Source organism: Melopsittacus undulatus, chromosome 5, assembly GCF_012275295.1.
Source record: "Melopsittacus undulatus isolate bMelUnd1 chromosome 5, bMelUnd1.mat.Z, whole genome shotgun sequence".
Lineage (NCBI taxonomy): Eukaryota > Metazoa > Chordata > Aves > Psittaciformes > Psittaculidae > Melopsittacus > Melopsittacus undulatus.
Genome location: NC_047531.1, coordinates 30,004,300 through 30,019,004, shown reverse-complemented (window position 1 = coordinate 30,019,004; position 14,705 = coordinate 30,004,300). Strand labels below are relative to the sequence as shown.

Below are 14,705 nucleotides of genomic sequence, written 5' to 3'. Positions count from 1 at the left end.
TTTTCAGTCCCTGTGGCTTTCCTGTTTCTGACAGGACTGTACTTGAGAGGACTTACAGGATGCCTAAATAAGACTACATGACTTTGATAAACTGATTCCTCACCAACTAGCAGCAGTCAGAAGTTAAGGAGAGGTGGTTTTACCTACAGTAATTTCAGTCTCTAATACAGACTTAGGAAAACAATAGGTATTGTTGTACCAAACAAGTTGGTTTCTCTTTCACAGGTTTTCACACTCTACACTTGGGGCTTGGTGTTCGATGTCTTCCTCTGCACACCCTCCTGCACTACATTGATAATGGAGTCTTGCATTTGACAGAAACCTGTGTCAGGAAATTGCTGGAAGGTGCAGTGAGTTTCATGTGTTCATTTGTTCCCAGCCAGCTAAGTGGAGTGATGTTGCTTCAGCCATTCAAACACAGACACAGTGTTTACCACCCAGGAGACTCTGCTATTCTCAGTGTTGTTTTAGTCAGCACTGTAGCTGATGGTGTTGGCCAGCTGAAAGGAGAAAATTAGAGCTCAGACACTATGATTGAGCTTTTCCATAGCAGACAAAGATATACCTGTTTGGGGAGAATTTCAGTTTATAGTTTTTCCACTTGGGACTTCTATGAAAGCAAATACTGAAGATCACCATATAATTTGGAGATTTCTGTGACTCTATGGAAGTGCAGGCCTGCCAGTCTGACCTCAGTGCCAGGGAAGGTTATGGAGCAGTTGAAGATGTCTCTGCTCATTGCAGGGGCTTTGGACTAGATGACCTTCAAAGAGCCCTTCCAACCCAAACTATTGTATGAGTCTATGATCCAATTGCCTTTTCTAGATCAGAAGGGAGGAAGAGGAAACTGTAGCCAGTTTCCCAGGATGCAGCATGAACAGGAACAGATACTCCAGCAGTAATGCCTTTCATCATAGCTGCAGCCACATTCCCTTGTTATGGGCTGTTTCTCCAGTGTTCAAGACAATATGTTCACACAATATGCTGTCTGAATCTGTGCCTGGTCTTGATAAAATAAACACAAATACAAATATGGGAAGTTCTACATAGTCAAAACACATTGGAATTACTGTAGAAATTGTTACATAGAATCATAGAATCATAGAATAGTTAGGGTTGGAAAGGACCCTAAGATCATCTAGTTCCAAACCCCCAGCCATGGGCAGGGACACCTCACACTAAACCATATCGCCCAAGGCTTCATCCAACCTGGTCTTGAACGCTGCTAGGGATGGAGCATTCACTACGTCCCTGGGCAACCCATTCCAGTACCTCACCACCCTAACAGTAAAGGATTTCTTCCTTATATCTAATCTAAACCTCTGCTGTTTAAGTTTCAACCTGTTACCCCTTGTCCTGTCACTACAGTCCCTAATGAATAGTCCCTCCCCAGCATCCCTGTATGCCCCCTTCAGATACTGGAAGGCTGCTAAGAGGTCTCCATGCAGCTTTCTCTTCTCCAGGCTGAACAGCCCCAACTTTCTCAGCCTGTCTTCATACAGGAGGTGTTCCAGTCCCCTGATCATCCTCGTGGCCCTCCTCTGGACTTGTTCCAACAGTTCCATGTCCTTTTATGTTGAGGACACCAGAACTGAACACAATACTCCAGGTGAGGTCTCACAAGAGCAGAGTAGAGGGGCAGGATCACCTCCTTCGACCTGCTGGTCACGCTTCTTTTGATGCAGCCCAGGATACAGTTGGCTTTCTGGGCTGTGAGTGCACACTGAAGCTGGCTCATGTTTATTTTCTCATTGACCAACACCCCCAAGTCCTTCTCTGCAGGGCTGCTCTGAATTTCCTTTTTGCCCAACCTGTAGCTGTGCCTGGGATTGTTCCCACCCAGGTGTAGGACCTTGCACTTGGCATGGTTAAACTTCATGAGGTTGGCATCAGCCCACCTCACAAGCGTGTCAAGGTCCCTCTGAATGGCATTCCTTCCCTCCAGCATATCAACAGAACCACACAGCTTGGTGTTATCGGCAGACTTGCTGAGGGCACACTCAATCCCATTGTCCATGTCAGCGACAAAGATATTAAACAAGACCGGTCCCAACACCAGTCCCTGAGGGACACCAATCGTTACTGGTCTCCAGCCAGACATTGAACCGTTGATCACAATTCTTTGCGTGCAGCCATCCAGCCAGTTCTTTATCCACCAAGTGGTCCACCTATCAAATTGATGTCTCTCCAATTCAGAGACAAGGATGTCATGTGGGGCAGTGTCAAATGCTTTGCACAAGTCCAGGTAGATGATGTCAACTGCTCCACCCCTGTCCATCATTTTTGTAGCCCCACCATAGAGGGCCACCAAATTGGTCAGGCAGGATTTTCCCCTAGTAAAGCCATGCTGGCTGTCACCAAGCACCTTGTTGTTTTTCATGTGCCCTAGCATGCCTTCCAGGAGAATCTGCTCCAAGATTTTGCCAGGCACAGAGGTGAGACTGACTGGTCTGTAATTCCTTGGGTCATCCATTTCCCCCTTCTTGAAAACGGGGGTTATATTTCCCTTTTTCCAGTCATCGAGAACTTCACCTGACTGCCATGATTTTTCAAATATGATGGCCAGTGGCTTTGCAAATTCATTTGCCAGCTCCTTCAGGACCCCAGGATGGATTTCATCAGGTCCCATGGTCTTGTGTACATTCAGGTTCTTAAGATGGTCTCAAACCAGATCCTCATGTACAGTGGGCCCAAGGTTTAGGTTTTCACAGTCCCTGCGTCCGCCTTCCAAGACTCGGGTGCTGTGGTCAGAGCCTTTGCCAGTGAAGACCGAGGCAAAGAAGCCATTCAGAACCTCAGCCTTCTCCAAGTCCTGTGTAGCCAGTTCTCCCGAAAGCTTCCAGAGGGACACTACATTGTCCCTAGTCTGTTTTTTAGCCGCTACATACCTATAAAATCCCTTCCTGTTATCTTTAACATCCCTTGCCAAGTTTAGCTCCAATTGGGCCTTAGCTTTCCTAACTTGGTCCCTAACTACCCTGACAACATCCCTGTATTCATCCCAGGCCACCTGTCCTTGTTTCCACCTTTTATAAGCCTCTTTTTTCCTGTGAATTTTTCTCAGCAGCTCCTTCTCCATCCAAGGAGGTCTCCTGGCCCTCCTGCTGCACTTCCTTCTAGTTGGGATGCAACACTCTTGAGCTTGTAGCAGGTGATCCTTGAATATTAACCAAGAGTCTTGGGCCCCCTTCCCCTCTAGGGCTATATCCCATGGAACCTTGCTAAGCAGGTTCCTGAAGAGCCCAAAGTCTGCTCTCTTGAAGTCCAGGGCAGTGAGCTTACTGCACGCTCTTCTCACTGTCTTGAGGACCTCAAATTCAACCATCTCATGATCACTGCATCCAAGACTTCCCTGGAGAGTCACATTTCCAACGAGCCCTTCCCTGTTGGTGAGCACGAGGTCAAGCAGGGCACCTCTCCTCGTCGGCTCCTTTATTGCTTGCAGAAGGAAGTTGTCTTCCACACAATCGAGAAACCTCCTGGATTGCTTGTGCCGGGCGTACCGTCGCCCCAACAGATGTCAGGGTGGTTGAAGTCCCCCATGAGAACAAGGGCCTGTGAGCGTGAGGCTTTTCCTATTTGTCTGTAGAGTTCTTCATCCACAGGTTCCTCTTGATCAGGCAGTCTGTAACATATCCCCACAGTAATGTGTCCCATCACCGATTTCCCCTTAACCCTGACCCACAAACTTTCTGTTAACTGATCACCTGTCCCCAGACAGAGTTCCATACTCTCCAGCCTATCCCTAACATAAAGGGAAACTCACCCTCTCCTCCTACCGGGCCTGTCTTTTCTAAAAAGCCTATAACCTTTCCATTCCAACACTGCATAAAAGGGTGAAGTTACATACAAATACACATAAAAGTGTTTATGTAAATGATGTAAACATGACTGACACTCCTGGTAGCCCTTATTTAAAATTAACATTTTCATCTTCTTACAGAGGTGTTTTCAGAATGCCTTCAGTGAAAGTGGAAAGATTTAGTTATATGGGGTTTTGGTTTATTTGTGTTTGTTTTGTAGATCTGGACGACACTGAGAAGAACGAAAAGCTGAAGTTCAGTATTGTCATGAGACTTCCCGAGGTAACTAATGACTTTGGATGTTGTTCCTTGGATTTTGGAGCTCATAGGCAGCTCCTCTCTGTGCATAGGATCAAGCTGATGGAACCTCTGTCTGCTGCTTGTGACCTGCAGGTTACCCATGTAACTTAAACTGCATATTTATCCATAGTGTTTTACAGTGTCTCCCGTACCCTGCAGGAGTCAGACAAGACTGACACTGTTCTGCAGATTACTCATCTGCATAAAGCAATAGGGGGTTAATGGAGTTTAAAGAGGATTTATGAGGGGGTTTGTGTTTTTTAGCATCTGCAAATGCCTTTCTCACTCGTGACCTCAGCATTTGGTTTTATACTTTGAATCAAATGTGTTCAAAAGCTGGTACAGTAAAAGCTCTAAAATCTGATTGTACCACAGCACTGTGGTGGGATTCAATTGTAACATCTTCCATCTGTGAAATCTCCCATCTCACCTGCTGCTGAGGTGACTCAGAACTAGTTCTTAGTGCTCCATTAAAAGTTCCAGCAGAATGGGAAACTGACTCCTCCATTCCCCTTTTGCTCCCAGTGCACACCACAGTGCTGCAGAGGAGGCACAACATGGCAGTGAGCAGAGGAACACCAGGGATTCCCCCTTGGGGAGGGCCTTGCTGTAGAACAGGCTTTTATCAACATAAGTTACTTATTGTTTGCTTATTATGAGCTGTCCATATAGTTCACATGCCCCAAAGTGCCTCTTTGGTTTTCCTTGAACAAGGGCTTCTTTATTTGGCAGCAGTTTTGAGAAGGGGTGGGGAAGGAGAGCTCCACAGGAGGTTCCTTGTCCTCTGTGTCTTGTTTTGGGCAGGGATGGGTGAGCTGGGGTCAGTGTGGGGCCTCTCTGAGCTGCCAGCCCCAGGCCTGGTGGGCTGAGAGCACCGTTCCAACCATGCTTTGCTGCCAAGGGCTGAGCTGCGAGTGCTGTAGGGGACATATACTGCTTGTTACATATGCACAGTGGACTCAGTGCCCCATTGTATCTATGTGCAGCTTTGGGAGAAAATGCAGAGGATAGTTTGTTTGCCAGAAAGGACACTTTGGGGTGACTTGGGCTATTTTGAGCAGGCAGCATTCAGTAGATGGCTTCAGTGGCATCAGAAACAAGTATTTAAGCACTACTGAAAATGTACATGAACTCTTTCAGTAGTCTGTATTGTGATACAGCTGAAAGTAACATAGAATCATAAAATCATAGAATAGTTAGGATTGGAAAGGACCTCAAGATCATCTAGTTCCAACCCCCCTGCCATGAGCAGGGACACGTCACACTAAACCATATTGCCCAAGGCTTCATCCAACCTGGTCTTGAACACTGCTAGGGATGGAGCATTCACTACGTCCCTGGGCAACCCATTCCAGTACCTCACCACCCTAACAGTAAAGGATTTCTTCCTTATATCCAGTCTAAACCTCTGCTGTTTAAGTTTGAACCCGTCACCCCTTGTCCTGTCACTACAGTCCCTAATGAATAGTCCCTCCCCAGCATCCCTGTAGGCCCCCTTCAGATACTGGAAGGCTGCTATGAGGTCTCCACGCAGCCTTCTCTTCTCCAGGCTGAACAGCCCCAACTTTCTCAGCCTGTCTTCATACAGGAGGTGTTCCAGTCCCCTGATTATCCTCGTGGCCTCCTCTGGACTTGTTCCAACAGTTCCATGTCCTTTTTATGTTGAGGACACCAGAACTGCACACAATACTCCAAGTGAGGTCTCATGAGAGCAGAATAGAGGGGCAGGATCACCTCCTTCGACCTGATTTAGATAGGGGAACTCACAGAAGGTGGAGCTCATTTCACAGTGTGTTCATATTTGTTTGCTAATTGGTTAGGATTAGAAGCTTTGGGACATGTCGGTTTGAGTCTCTTTTGCCCTTGGGAATGGGAATCAGTGTTATCCGTTCCCAGGATGAGGTCCTAAATAATGGGATGCAAACTATGTTCTTAGTATCTGTCCTTGTTGATATTCTGCTTTTGTAGCATTCCTGAGGCTGGGCCCAAGAAGCCCCATTCTGAAGGAGCACTGAGGAATGGGGCATTGGTGGTGTTCTTTGGGAGAAGACTGGATCTAAGCCAGAGAGTCACAATAGAGGATAAACAGTCATTTTAAGCACCTGTTAATGTTTAAGTACACATGCAAAGTGAGACAGAGGTAATGAGACACACCAGTTGACAGAAACTTACTGTGTAGCTCCATGGGTACCGAGTAGTAGGTTTGGGTTGTTTCCCACATTTTGAGAGCATGCTGTAACCTCTCAGTTACTGCCTGTAAAAGAAAGGCCCCATAGCTAAAAGTGATGTCTCAGCTTCTGTCATCACTGTCTGAAAGCAAAGCATCTGTGTTATAGCTTGGATTTGTTTTGGGTTTTTTCCCTCCCTTTCCCCCTCCCAAGTTTCCCGTGTCCCATGTTTATGTTCTCAGGTTTGAGGGTTTGTTTTTGCTTACTAGGCTCTTGGTCAGAAAGTCCGACAGGTTTGGAAGCATCCAATCAATGCTAACTTAATGGCACAGAAATATGTGAAGCTCTTGCTCGAGAAACTGGAGAACAGGCAGGTGAGAGCACATTCTTTAATCCTTTGCTTTGACAGTGTTGAGGTTCCTGACTCTTCTGTAAACTACAGCACACTCGAGGTAACACTGAAACTTGGTACTGTGCAACTCTGAATTAACCTGACATATTCTCCCTTACAGTGTATCAGGTTTGCCCCTGAGAGACTCTCGGTCCCTGCAGAGTTTTTGCCACTTAACTACCTGACCAGTATGTTGACAGAGATAGAGAATCAAGGTAACGTTAATTCTGTACTTTGGAAGATCAGTAATTGTTACTTTTGATGATCACACTTGGCAGTACCCTGACTGTATTGACATAACTGAGTTCTGCAACTGCAGTGATGCCCGGATGTGTAGGTTTGGTTGTCTTCTGCTGATGGGAATTGTCAGGAGGCTTCACTGCACATCCTCTGTGTGTTGGATCCAGTTGGCAAACTTGCATTTTTAAGAACACGTGTAGTGAATCATGGCTCATGTACAGCATGGTGGTAGGTGTTATTCTGTATTCAGATGGAGAGAAGGGCTTGTTCCTTGTTTATACAGTCTGGTGGTCAAGAGGCAGCCCAGATCAGATTTACCACCTCAGAAGAGAGCACCCACACCACTAAAATAGGAGGTGCTCTGAAGTAATATTTTCATCTCAAAGCTGTTCCTGTTTGTGATATAAAATTGGTTTGGGCACTTGCTTCAGACAGTGAACATCAGCATCTGAAGACTTTGAATTCTACTGAAAAAGCAAGGTGTGCTAAGGGAAGCACTGTGCTGTTTGGTGTTACTGGCTCTGCCTGTACTAATAAGCAAAATAAGGTCAGGATAAGGACCTACAGGGTAAAACAAGATTGTGCATGTATGGATATATTCATATTCCTCTTTGGGAACGAAAAAGAGTTACAAGTATATGGGAATGTGCTCTGGTCCTTGTTATTTACTAGCACTAACATGGCCACTGTGCTTAAATCTTCTTTTGGATCTCCTGTGTAGAATTCATGTGGAAATCCCTGGCAGCCCCAGAGGGGCTCTGACTTTGCTCTCTATGGGTTATCATTTACTTAACCACACTGACAGGGTTTTTTTCCATGGTGAGCATCCAAACAGCTCACTGAAAGCTGTAGGTATTCTGTGTGAAAGCACAGTTCCACCTATTACCTCATCTGTTGTAGATGTTTATAACCGACTGCAGGGCTGAGTGTATGACAGCACTTATAATGGTGTAAATACTGACTCTCTCATGATGCTTCTCTAGGTGTGCAGCCACATGAGAAACAAGACCACGTTAATGTAAGATTTGTGGAGGAAGCAGCACTCAAACACACCATGACGCTTTTGGGTCTCAAATATTCCTGAAGTCGTCTTGTTGAAGGCTACCCAGCTGTGGTTCTCATCAGAAGTACTCACACAGAAGCAAGTGTGCAATCAGGTTTTTCTTTGAAACTTAAATGTCACATTGTTTCCCAGGTCACCTGCAATTTTGGATAGCCACCGTTATGGACATAAGCTACTCAAAGCAGTGTTTGGTCCAGTGTATTAATGGTGCAATTACGAACTTTGAGATACATCTTGCAGAAATGCACCTGGCACAAGCCTAGGTTTGAAATATGTCTGTGGTTTTGTTTTGAAGTGGTCAATAAGTGGAACTACAGTGGGGATCAAAACATGCTGTTAAAATTGATATCAGTGTCAGTCATCTTAACCAGCTAGACAATCCTGTGGAAGGTAGCCCAGTTGTCTTGTACTGTAACAAGAGGCCAGTAACTTACTCGTTTAGATGAATAAAATTGTTTCTTGGTGTGATTATGTAAAGCAGGTAGGAATAACAAATGATGAATCAGTTCTTATATATAACGCATCAGTAATGATGGGCTGAGCCCTCGCAGTGGCCGTGTGTTGCCTTATGGTACTACTGCCTTTGGAGTTGGGCTCTAATATATTCAGTTTTATAATTAGCACAAAATCTCTTTAAAGAGCACGAGACATGGTTCTGTTGTTTGTTGGTTTGTTAAGATATGTGTAATATATTGTAAGCAAGACAGGATAAGAAAAAAGTTCTTTAGAAGTTTATCTTAACAGGAGCTTGGATGGAGCTTTCTCAGGAGCTGCATAGAGGGAACAAATATTTTCCGCAGTATAACTAAAAATTGGCCAGTGTGAAGTCTAGTCCCAGGCTGCTGAAAGCTGTGCTGGTGTGTTTGTGTAAGTGGTGGGGACTTTGTATCACAGTAGTAGCAAGAGAAGATTTCTAGCATTTTCTTTTTAATGAAATGTATTAGAAAATGTCATCAAATGTAATAAAACCTCACCTGGAAAAAAATAAACATAGTGTGAGGAGCACTCATGTTTCTTAACATTGTAAAATACTGCACTGCATTTGGGATACTGGGTTCCTCCTAGCCGGGAGGAGGGAGCTGGGGTGTCCTGGGTTCAGCAGTAGCAGTCATTTTTCTCCTTCTTAGTAGCTGGTGCAGTGCTGTGGTTTTGACTTTCAGCCTGGGAACAGCGCTGATAACACCAGTGATTTTAGTTGCTGCTCAGTAATGTTTACTCTGACCAAGGGCTTTCTGAGTCTCATGCTCTGCCAGGGAGGAGGGGAAGCCAGGAGGAAGCAGAGACAGGACACCCGACCCAAACTAGCCAAAGGGGTATTCCATACCATAGCACATCATGCCCAGTATGTAGACTGGGGGCAGTTACCCAGAAGGGCTAGATCACTGCTCGGGTCAGGCTGGGTATTGGTTGGCAGGTGGTGAATGGTTGTATTCTCTTCCCCTGTTATTTCCCTTATCATTATTATTCTTGGTGGTAACAGTAGTGATTTGTGTTATACCTTAGTTACTGGACTGCTCTTATCTCAACCTATGGGAGTTACATTCTTTTAGTTCTCCTCCCCGTCCCTCCGGGAGTTGGGGGGGGCAGGGGGGGTGTTGGAGAAAGGGGGAGGGTAGTGAGGAAGTGGACTGTATGGCTGATTTGCTAACCGGGTTTAAACCACGACATGGAGTCACTGTGCTTTTGACATTTACAGCTACTTTGTGTTCAGTATTTAATTTGGCTGGATGATAACAGACATGCTTTCAATGCAGTGTAAATGCTGTTGACCCTTGAGATTCGGGAGCCAGCAACGGTCTCTGCTGCCTCAGGTGCTGCCTGTTCAGACTTGGATTGGCTTCACCACAGGTTTCCTGAAATGCCTCATGTTTGCCCCAGGCTCAGTTGGTTTGAAGGGAGCCAGAGCACCATAGGGCTGCGGCAGCGGGAGGCTGTGCTCGTCATTGGGGATGTAGGCGGTGGGCCGTGGCTCAGCTGCCGTGCGGATGTAGCCGGGTGCTGCAGCTTGCTCCTCTTCTGCAGCGCGCTGTGGAACAAACAGGGGTTATGTACTTTATGCTGCGGTGCTCTCTTCAGCCAGTGTACAGGATGCCTCACAGAGGAAGTGCCTTGTCTAATCCTTAGCAAACCAGGATGCCCAGAGGGGGATTAAAAGAAAAGCATGAGTTACTGACTACGTAGATGTGAGTTTGTCCTTTCAAACACTAAGCAGTTTGAGCCTTTAATGCTTTTGTTATTTGTGAAGAAAACAGATGAGATGAACTTTTAAAACTTGTAGGAAGTGTCACAGAACATCTTGGGAACAAGATAATAGTTTTGATGCTTCAAAATGGCTTTATTTACACTGACATACCTGCATGCAGTTACTGCTGTATCCACAGCACTGAAAGGAAACCGAATCATAACGTAAGTATTAATGACAGAGAAGTTTCATATCCTAAACCCAATTTTACTGCAACACTTCTGTGTGAGTTGAGGTACTTGTAAGTGCATGCACAGCGTGTTCCTCTCCCAGCTTTGTGCACCTTTCAGGTCCCTTACAGTGATCAACTAAAGGAGTCGTACAGCAAAGCTGATTTCCCATCACTGAGAGTTCCCTCTATATGCACATCTCTCCTTGATACTGCTTTTTCTTCTTTGGGATCACTGATGGTCTCAACCACAGAGGGAAAGTACCCAGCAGGGTACAATTTGAAGCACTGTTTGCTACACTGCCCTGCCTCCCCTCAGTGCCTTGCCCACCAGTCTGGTTTCTTGCTACTTCTCATCTGATGTTCACTGCCTCTGGTGTGTGGAAGACACTAAATTTGTTTTCCCTGAAGCTGACACCCACCTTCTGCAGCTTTACCTGGAAAACAAGTGGAAGACAGGATGCACCCTTCAGCCCTCAACAGGATCTCACAAATTAATAACGAGGTGAGTTTTCCTTTTAGTGTATTCTTTCCCTGATTCAAGGGCCAGTTCCAAGTGGTGTTGCCAGACTGCAGTGTACCATTTTAGTAGTTATCTCTGCCTATGCCATCATCTCCACAGAGTCCTGGAGCTCTGTGTTTAGCAGCAACCCGTCATGCAAGTGAGCACAGCTCTTTCCAAAAGACAAGCAAGAGCAGTGAAAAGAGATTAATTGCAACATGTGACAAAAACTTACTTTAGCTCTGGCTTCAGCTGCTTCTTTTTGCATCTTCTCATTGCGTAGTATCTTCAAACACTCATTCTCTATTTCTTCAGGAGGGGGAAGTCCTTGATCTATCCTTGATGAAACAATCATCAGAAATTGTTCCTTGTCTCTCACTTCCTGCTGGAGTTTAATGGCAAGCGCTTGCTGCATGGATAACTCTGCAACAAGAGCCATCATCTCCTGGGTTCTTGCCCTTATCTTCTTCTTCATGTCATTTATCTGGAATAAATAACAATTGCATTTTCTTTAGGGCTTTGCTAAAGACACTTGCTGGGCAGGACACTCTGGTAAGTGTCAAGTATGTGACAAGTCCAACCAGACAAGGTTTTAGAAACCAGCTCTCATTGAAAATGACTTAATGCAACAGGTTGTGTGTTTCTGTGTGCACCTGGAACCACAGTAACTGGGAGCATTGACTCGGCTACAAGATACAGAAAAGCAAGTGCGTAATTACCTCCTGCCCTTTCCAGCTGAGCAGCACAGCTCCCGCTGCCCTCAGGAACCTGGTACCCAGATGCTCATTGAGTTTATGCACAATTAACTTTGTAATAAGGGTGCAATAAGCCTGATCCTTACAGGATAATTGAGTGATAATGTGGACACAGTGGGGAAGTTCTCCTTGGCAGGGTAGCAAACAGGAAAGGGACAGGAATCCCTGAGTCTGACTGGAGAGGATTTAAACAACACCCCCCCAAAGAAACATACTCTACTTTAAGTGACTAATAGGGAACTGGGAGAGTCTGATCACTTTTGAGTCTAACTTCTGGCATGCTGCTGCTTTTACAGTGTTTTATTAGCTCATGGCCATGATTTCACAAACCCAAATAACAGCGAAGTTGTTTCTCTGTGGAAAGTTAAATCTTTATGATGAAGATGTGGTTTGTGCCTTTCTGAGTCCCAAACCTAACACCTAAGGAAAAAAATAATCAACCTTGGCCTTGTTTTAGATGAATTACTCAGCATTTTTTCTGTCTTTCACTCAGTTCTACTCTTTCTTTAGCTTTTTTTCTTTTAAGGAGGTGGGGGGAAGAGGATTTCTTGCTCTTCCCCAACCAGTATTGCAGGTGGTTAGAAGGAAATAGCTGTAATTATATAAAAGTAACTGCAGAAAATGAGTTTTCTTTCCTGTGTAGTTCTCCCTGCCTAAATAACAAAGAAACAGAGCCAGATACTGAGTTTTTGGTTTTGTGTGTTGGAGTAGAATCCTTTGACGTGTTTGCTGTGGCAAGGCTGTTAAGTGCATGTGCACAAGGAGGATATTACCTGAGAAAGTACTAATCCTGTATCTTGGTGAAAGGTGCTACTGGTGGTGCAGCTTTCAAAAAGCAAGTACACTCACCTGATGGTTTTGGTATGTCTGTATTTCCGTCACTGCTAAACATCTGTATGTTCTGAAGGCTAACATGATTTGCCTGTCCATGTTTCCAGCTGCTTTTGTAACTCACAAGTGTGTCATCTTACCTCTTGCCCCAGTATGGCTCCATTTAGTGTAGACCGGCACACGGGGTGCGTAGTGCCCTTCTTACCTTCTTAGCTATCAGCAGCTTGTCCTGTTTCCTGTCCTCTACTGTGGCATGGACTCTGCTCAGCAGCTGGGAAAGGTGCTCATAGAGAAGATCTATCTTCAGCAACTTCTCCTCCTTCTGCACCAGTTCTCTCTCCAGCTGCAGCGGGAAGGATGAGGCAGGGAGAAGGTAAACGAGAGGGGAAGGTGCAGTACAAGGTGTGATTGTTTTGAGATCTGCTGGAATAATACCGGTGAACAGCCATAAGTCATCACTTCACCCCCAGCTATCCCCAGAATTTTTACCCTCGCTGCCAGCTGTCACCCCAAGTTGGTTCCATTGGTTACTGTCAGTTCCTCAGTACCAGACCAGCTCCTCTTGGGGGGCAGGGGGATACAGCAGCATTATTACAGCCTTGCTGTGGTTTTCTTGCAAGCAATGCTTTTTTTTCCTAGTGATATATATACAATTTTTAATCTTCCAGTTCCTTGAGTCACACCATAATGAGGGGGTTTCAGGTCTTGCTTTAAATACTTTTTCCCTCCTGCTGCTAATAAGGTATAGGCTCCAAACACTAAGAAGTAAAAAAGTATCATTTTTCTGCTTAAGAAGTAGAAAGTAAGTACCATGCAACTAAAAGAACTTTAAAATCACACAGAGGCCAAAAGAGAACATTTGAGCTTATCTTATGACTCCAAGGAACAACACTCCCCCCCCCCCCCCCATATTGTAATGTGCAGGTTGGTGCTGTGACTGGCCAGGCTGGCAAAGGTTGCTGCAGAGCTGGGAAAACTGCACGGAGCTTCCCCCTCCAGCCCTGCTGTAAGAAGGCAAAGTTCCCATTAGCCAGTCATAATTATTCTCACATATAATTATTACTCTTAGTTTACTTTTAAAATGAAAGATACCAATTGCTTTTTCTGAGAGGTTAAATACAGTGGGATAGCTTGGGTGTGAGAGGTGATCTTACCTGCTCAATCTTTTTAAGCAGCTCAGGTGGAGATGGGTCCTCCCCTCCCAGGTCTCGCTTTCTGCTCTCATTTGCGGGGTCAGCAAAGATTTCCTCCATCTGTTTAATCCTGTCCTTGCACTGGGAATGCTGGAAAAGGAAAACCCACAGCAGTTATTTTGACAGACAGGAAGCCAAAAGCATGACCAGAGATGGAAGGCCTCTGTATCTCACACCAGGATAACCACACCAAAGGGACTGGCATGGCTGCTCTGCTACCACCTAGACTTAGAAGTAAGACTCTGGCCTTGGATGCTTTGGGTGAGCGGGGGGAGGAGGGCTATAAATCTAAGCAAAACGATGCTGGTCAAACACTGGGAAACACTTCCCTGCAGAACTGGCAGTGTGCAGACCTCATTCTCCTGTCCTAGAATGGGAATTTGAAAACCAGCAGATTGTGTTACAGAAACTCATCCTATAATGCACAAATAGAAATCAGCTTCATCTTACTAATGGTTTAAACCATTAACCAGGGTCTCAAACACTTGTTCCCTTGACTCCTCTTCCATGTGCAACACAGCCATCTGAAACTGTGTTAATTTAGCCACACAGAAGAGGTTTCTTCACTGAGCCACAGGGAATCACAAGAGCCCTGTACTGGAAGATGTTTTTCACCTTCTGAACACACTTGGGAAGCCAGAAAAAGGCTGTTCCAGGCAGTGATCCCTTCCTCGGCCCCTGCTGGGTGGCCTGGATGAAGACCCATGGGTGATTTGCCCTGAGCTGCAGTGGGGTGGGCTCAGGGCTGCTGTGTGCAGGCAGGGAACGGAGCCTGACTGCTGGGGTGAGCTAAGACCTGCCACAGCTCCAGCTCCATCCTGAGGAGGGAGAGCAGTGCTGGGAATGGCAGGAGCCTGCGCTGGCACCGTTTCCTTCACCCTGCCTGGGTCTCTGCAGCCTGGCCCAGCCAGTGCTTCCAGGGGTGGAGGTGGCTGCAAGGGGCAATGCGGGGACTCACAGTGGGAGCTCGTTCCCATCTACCTCACCCCCACAGCTTGACCCACAGAATACAGACAAGGTTTTCTTGTACTGCGAGTGAGGGAGGGTA

At 45.8% G+C, this 14,705-nt stretch overlaps 2 protein-coding genes across 3 annotated transcripts in view; one reads left to right on the top strand and one right to left on the bottom strand.

Moving 5' to 3' along the window:
* The window catches only part of GSAP (gamma-secretase activating protein), a 50,056-nt gene extending 41,119 nt beyond the window's left edge, over window positions 1–8,937 (top strand). The window contains exons 27-31 of one of the 2 annotated variants that reach the window (XM_005148391.3): window positions 226–345; window positions 4,024–4,085; window positions 6,541–6,645; window positions 6,784–6,877; window positions 7,886–8,937. In XM_005148391.3, coding sequence (XP_005148448.2) covers window positions 226–345; window positions 4,024–4,085; window positions 6,541–6,645; window positions 6,784–6,877; window positions 7,886–7,986 — 482 coding nt within the window. In that variant the 3' untranslated portion in view covers window positions 7,987–8,937. Of the gene's footprint in view, window positions 1–225; window positions 351–4,023; window positions 4,086–6,540; window positions 6,646–6,783; window positions 6,878–7,885 lie in introns of those variants that run through there. The other variant, XM_031048334.2, reaches the window with a different exon arrangement.
* Window positions 8,938–9,787: 850 nt separating this feature from the next.
* The window catches only part of CCDC146 (coiled-coil domain containing 146), a 70,852-nt gene continuing 65,934 nt past the window's right edge, over window positions 9,788–14,705 (bottom strand). The window contains exons 16-19 of the mRNA XM_034063357.1: window positions 13,619–13,747; window positions 12,670–12,807; window positions 11,114–11,362; window positions 9,788–9,991 (exon numbers count right to left, since the gene is read on the bottom strand). Of these exons, the coding sequence (XP_033919248.1) occupies window positions 9,788–9,991; window positions 11,114–11,362; window positions 12,670–12,807; window positions 13,619–13,747 (720 nt within the window). The remainder of the gene's footprint in view (window positions 9,992–11,113; window positions 11,363–12,669; window positions 12,808–13,618; window positions 13,748–14,705) is intronic.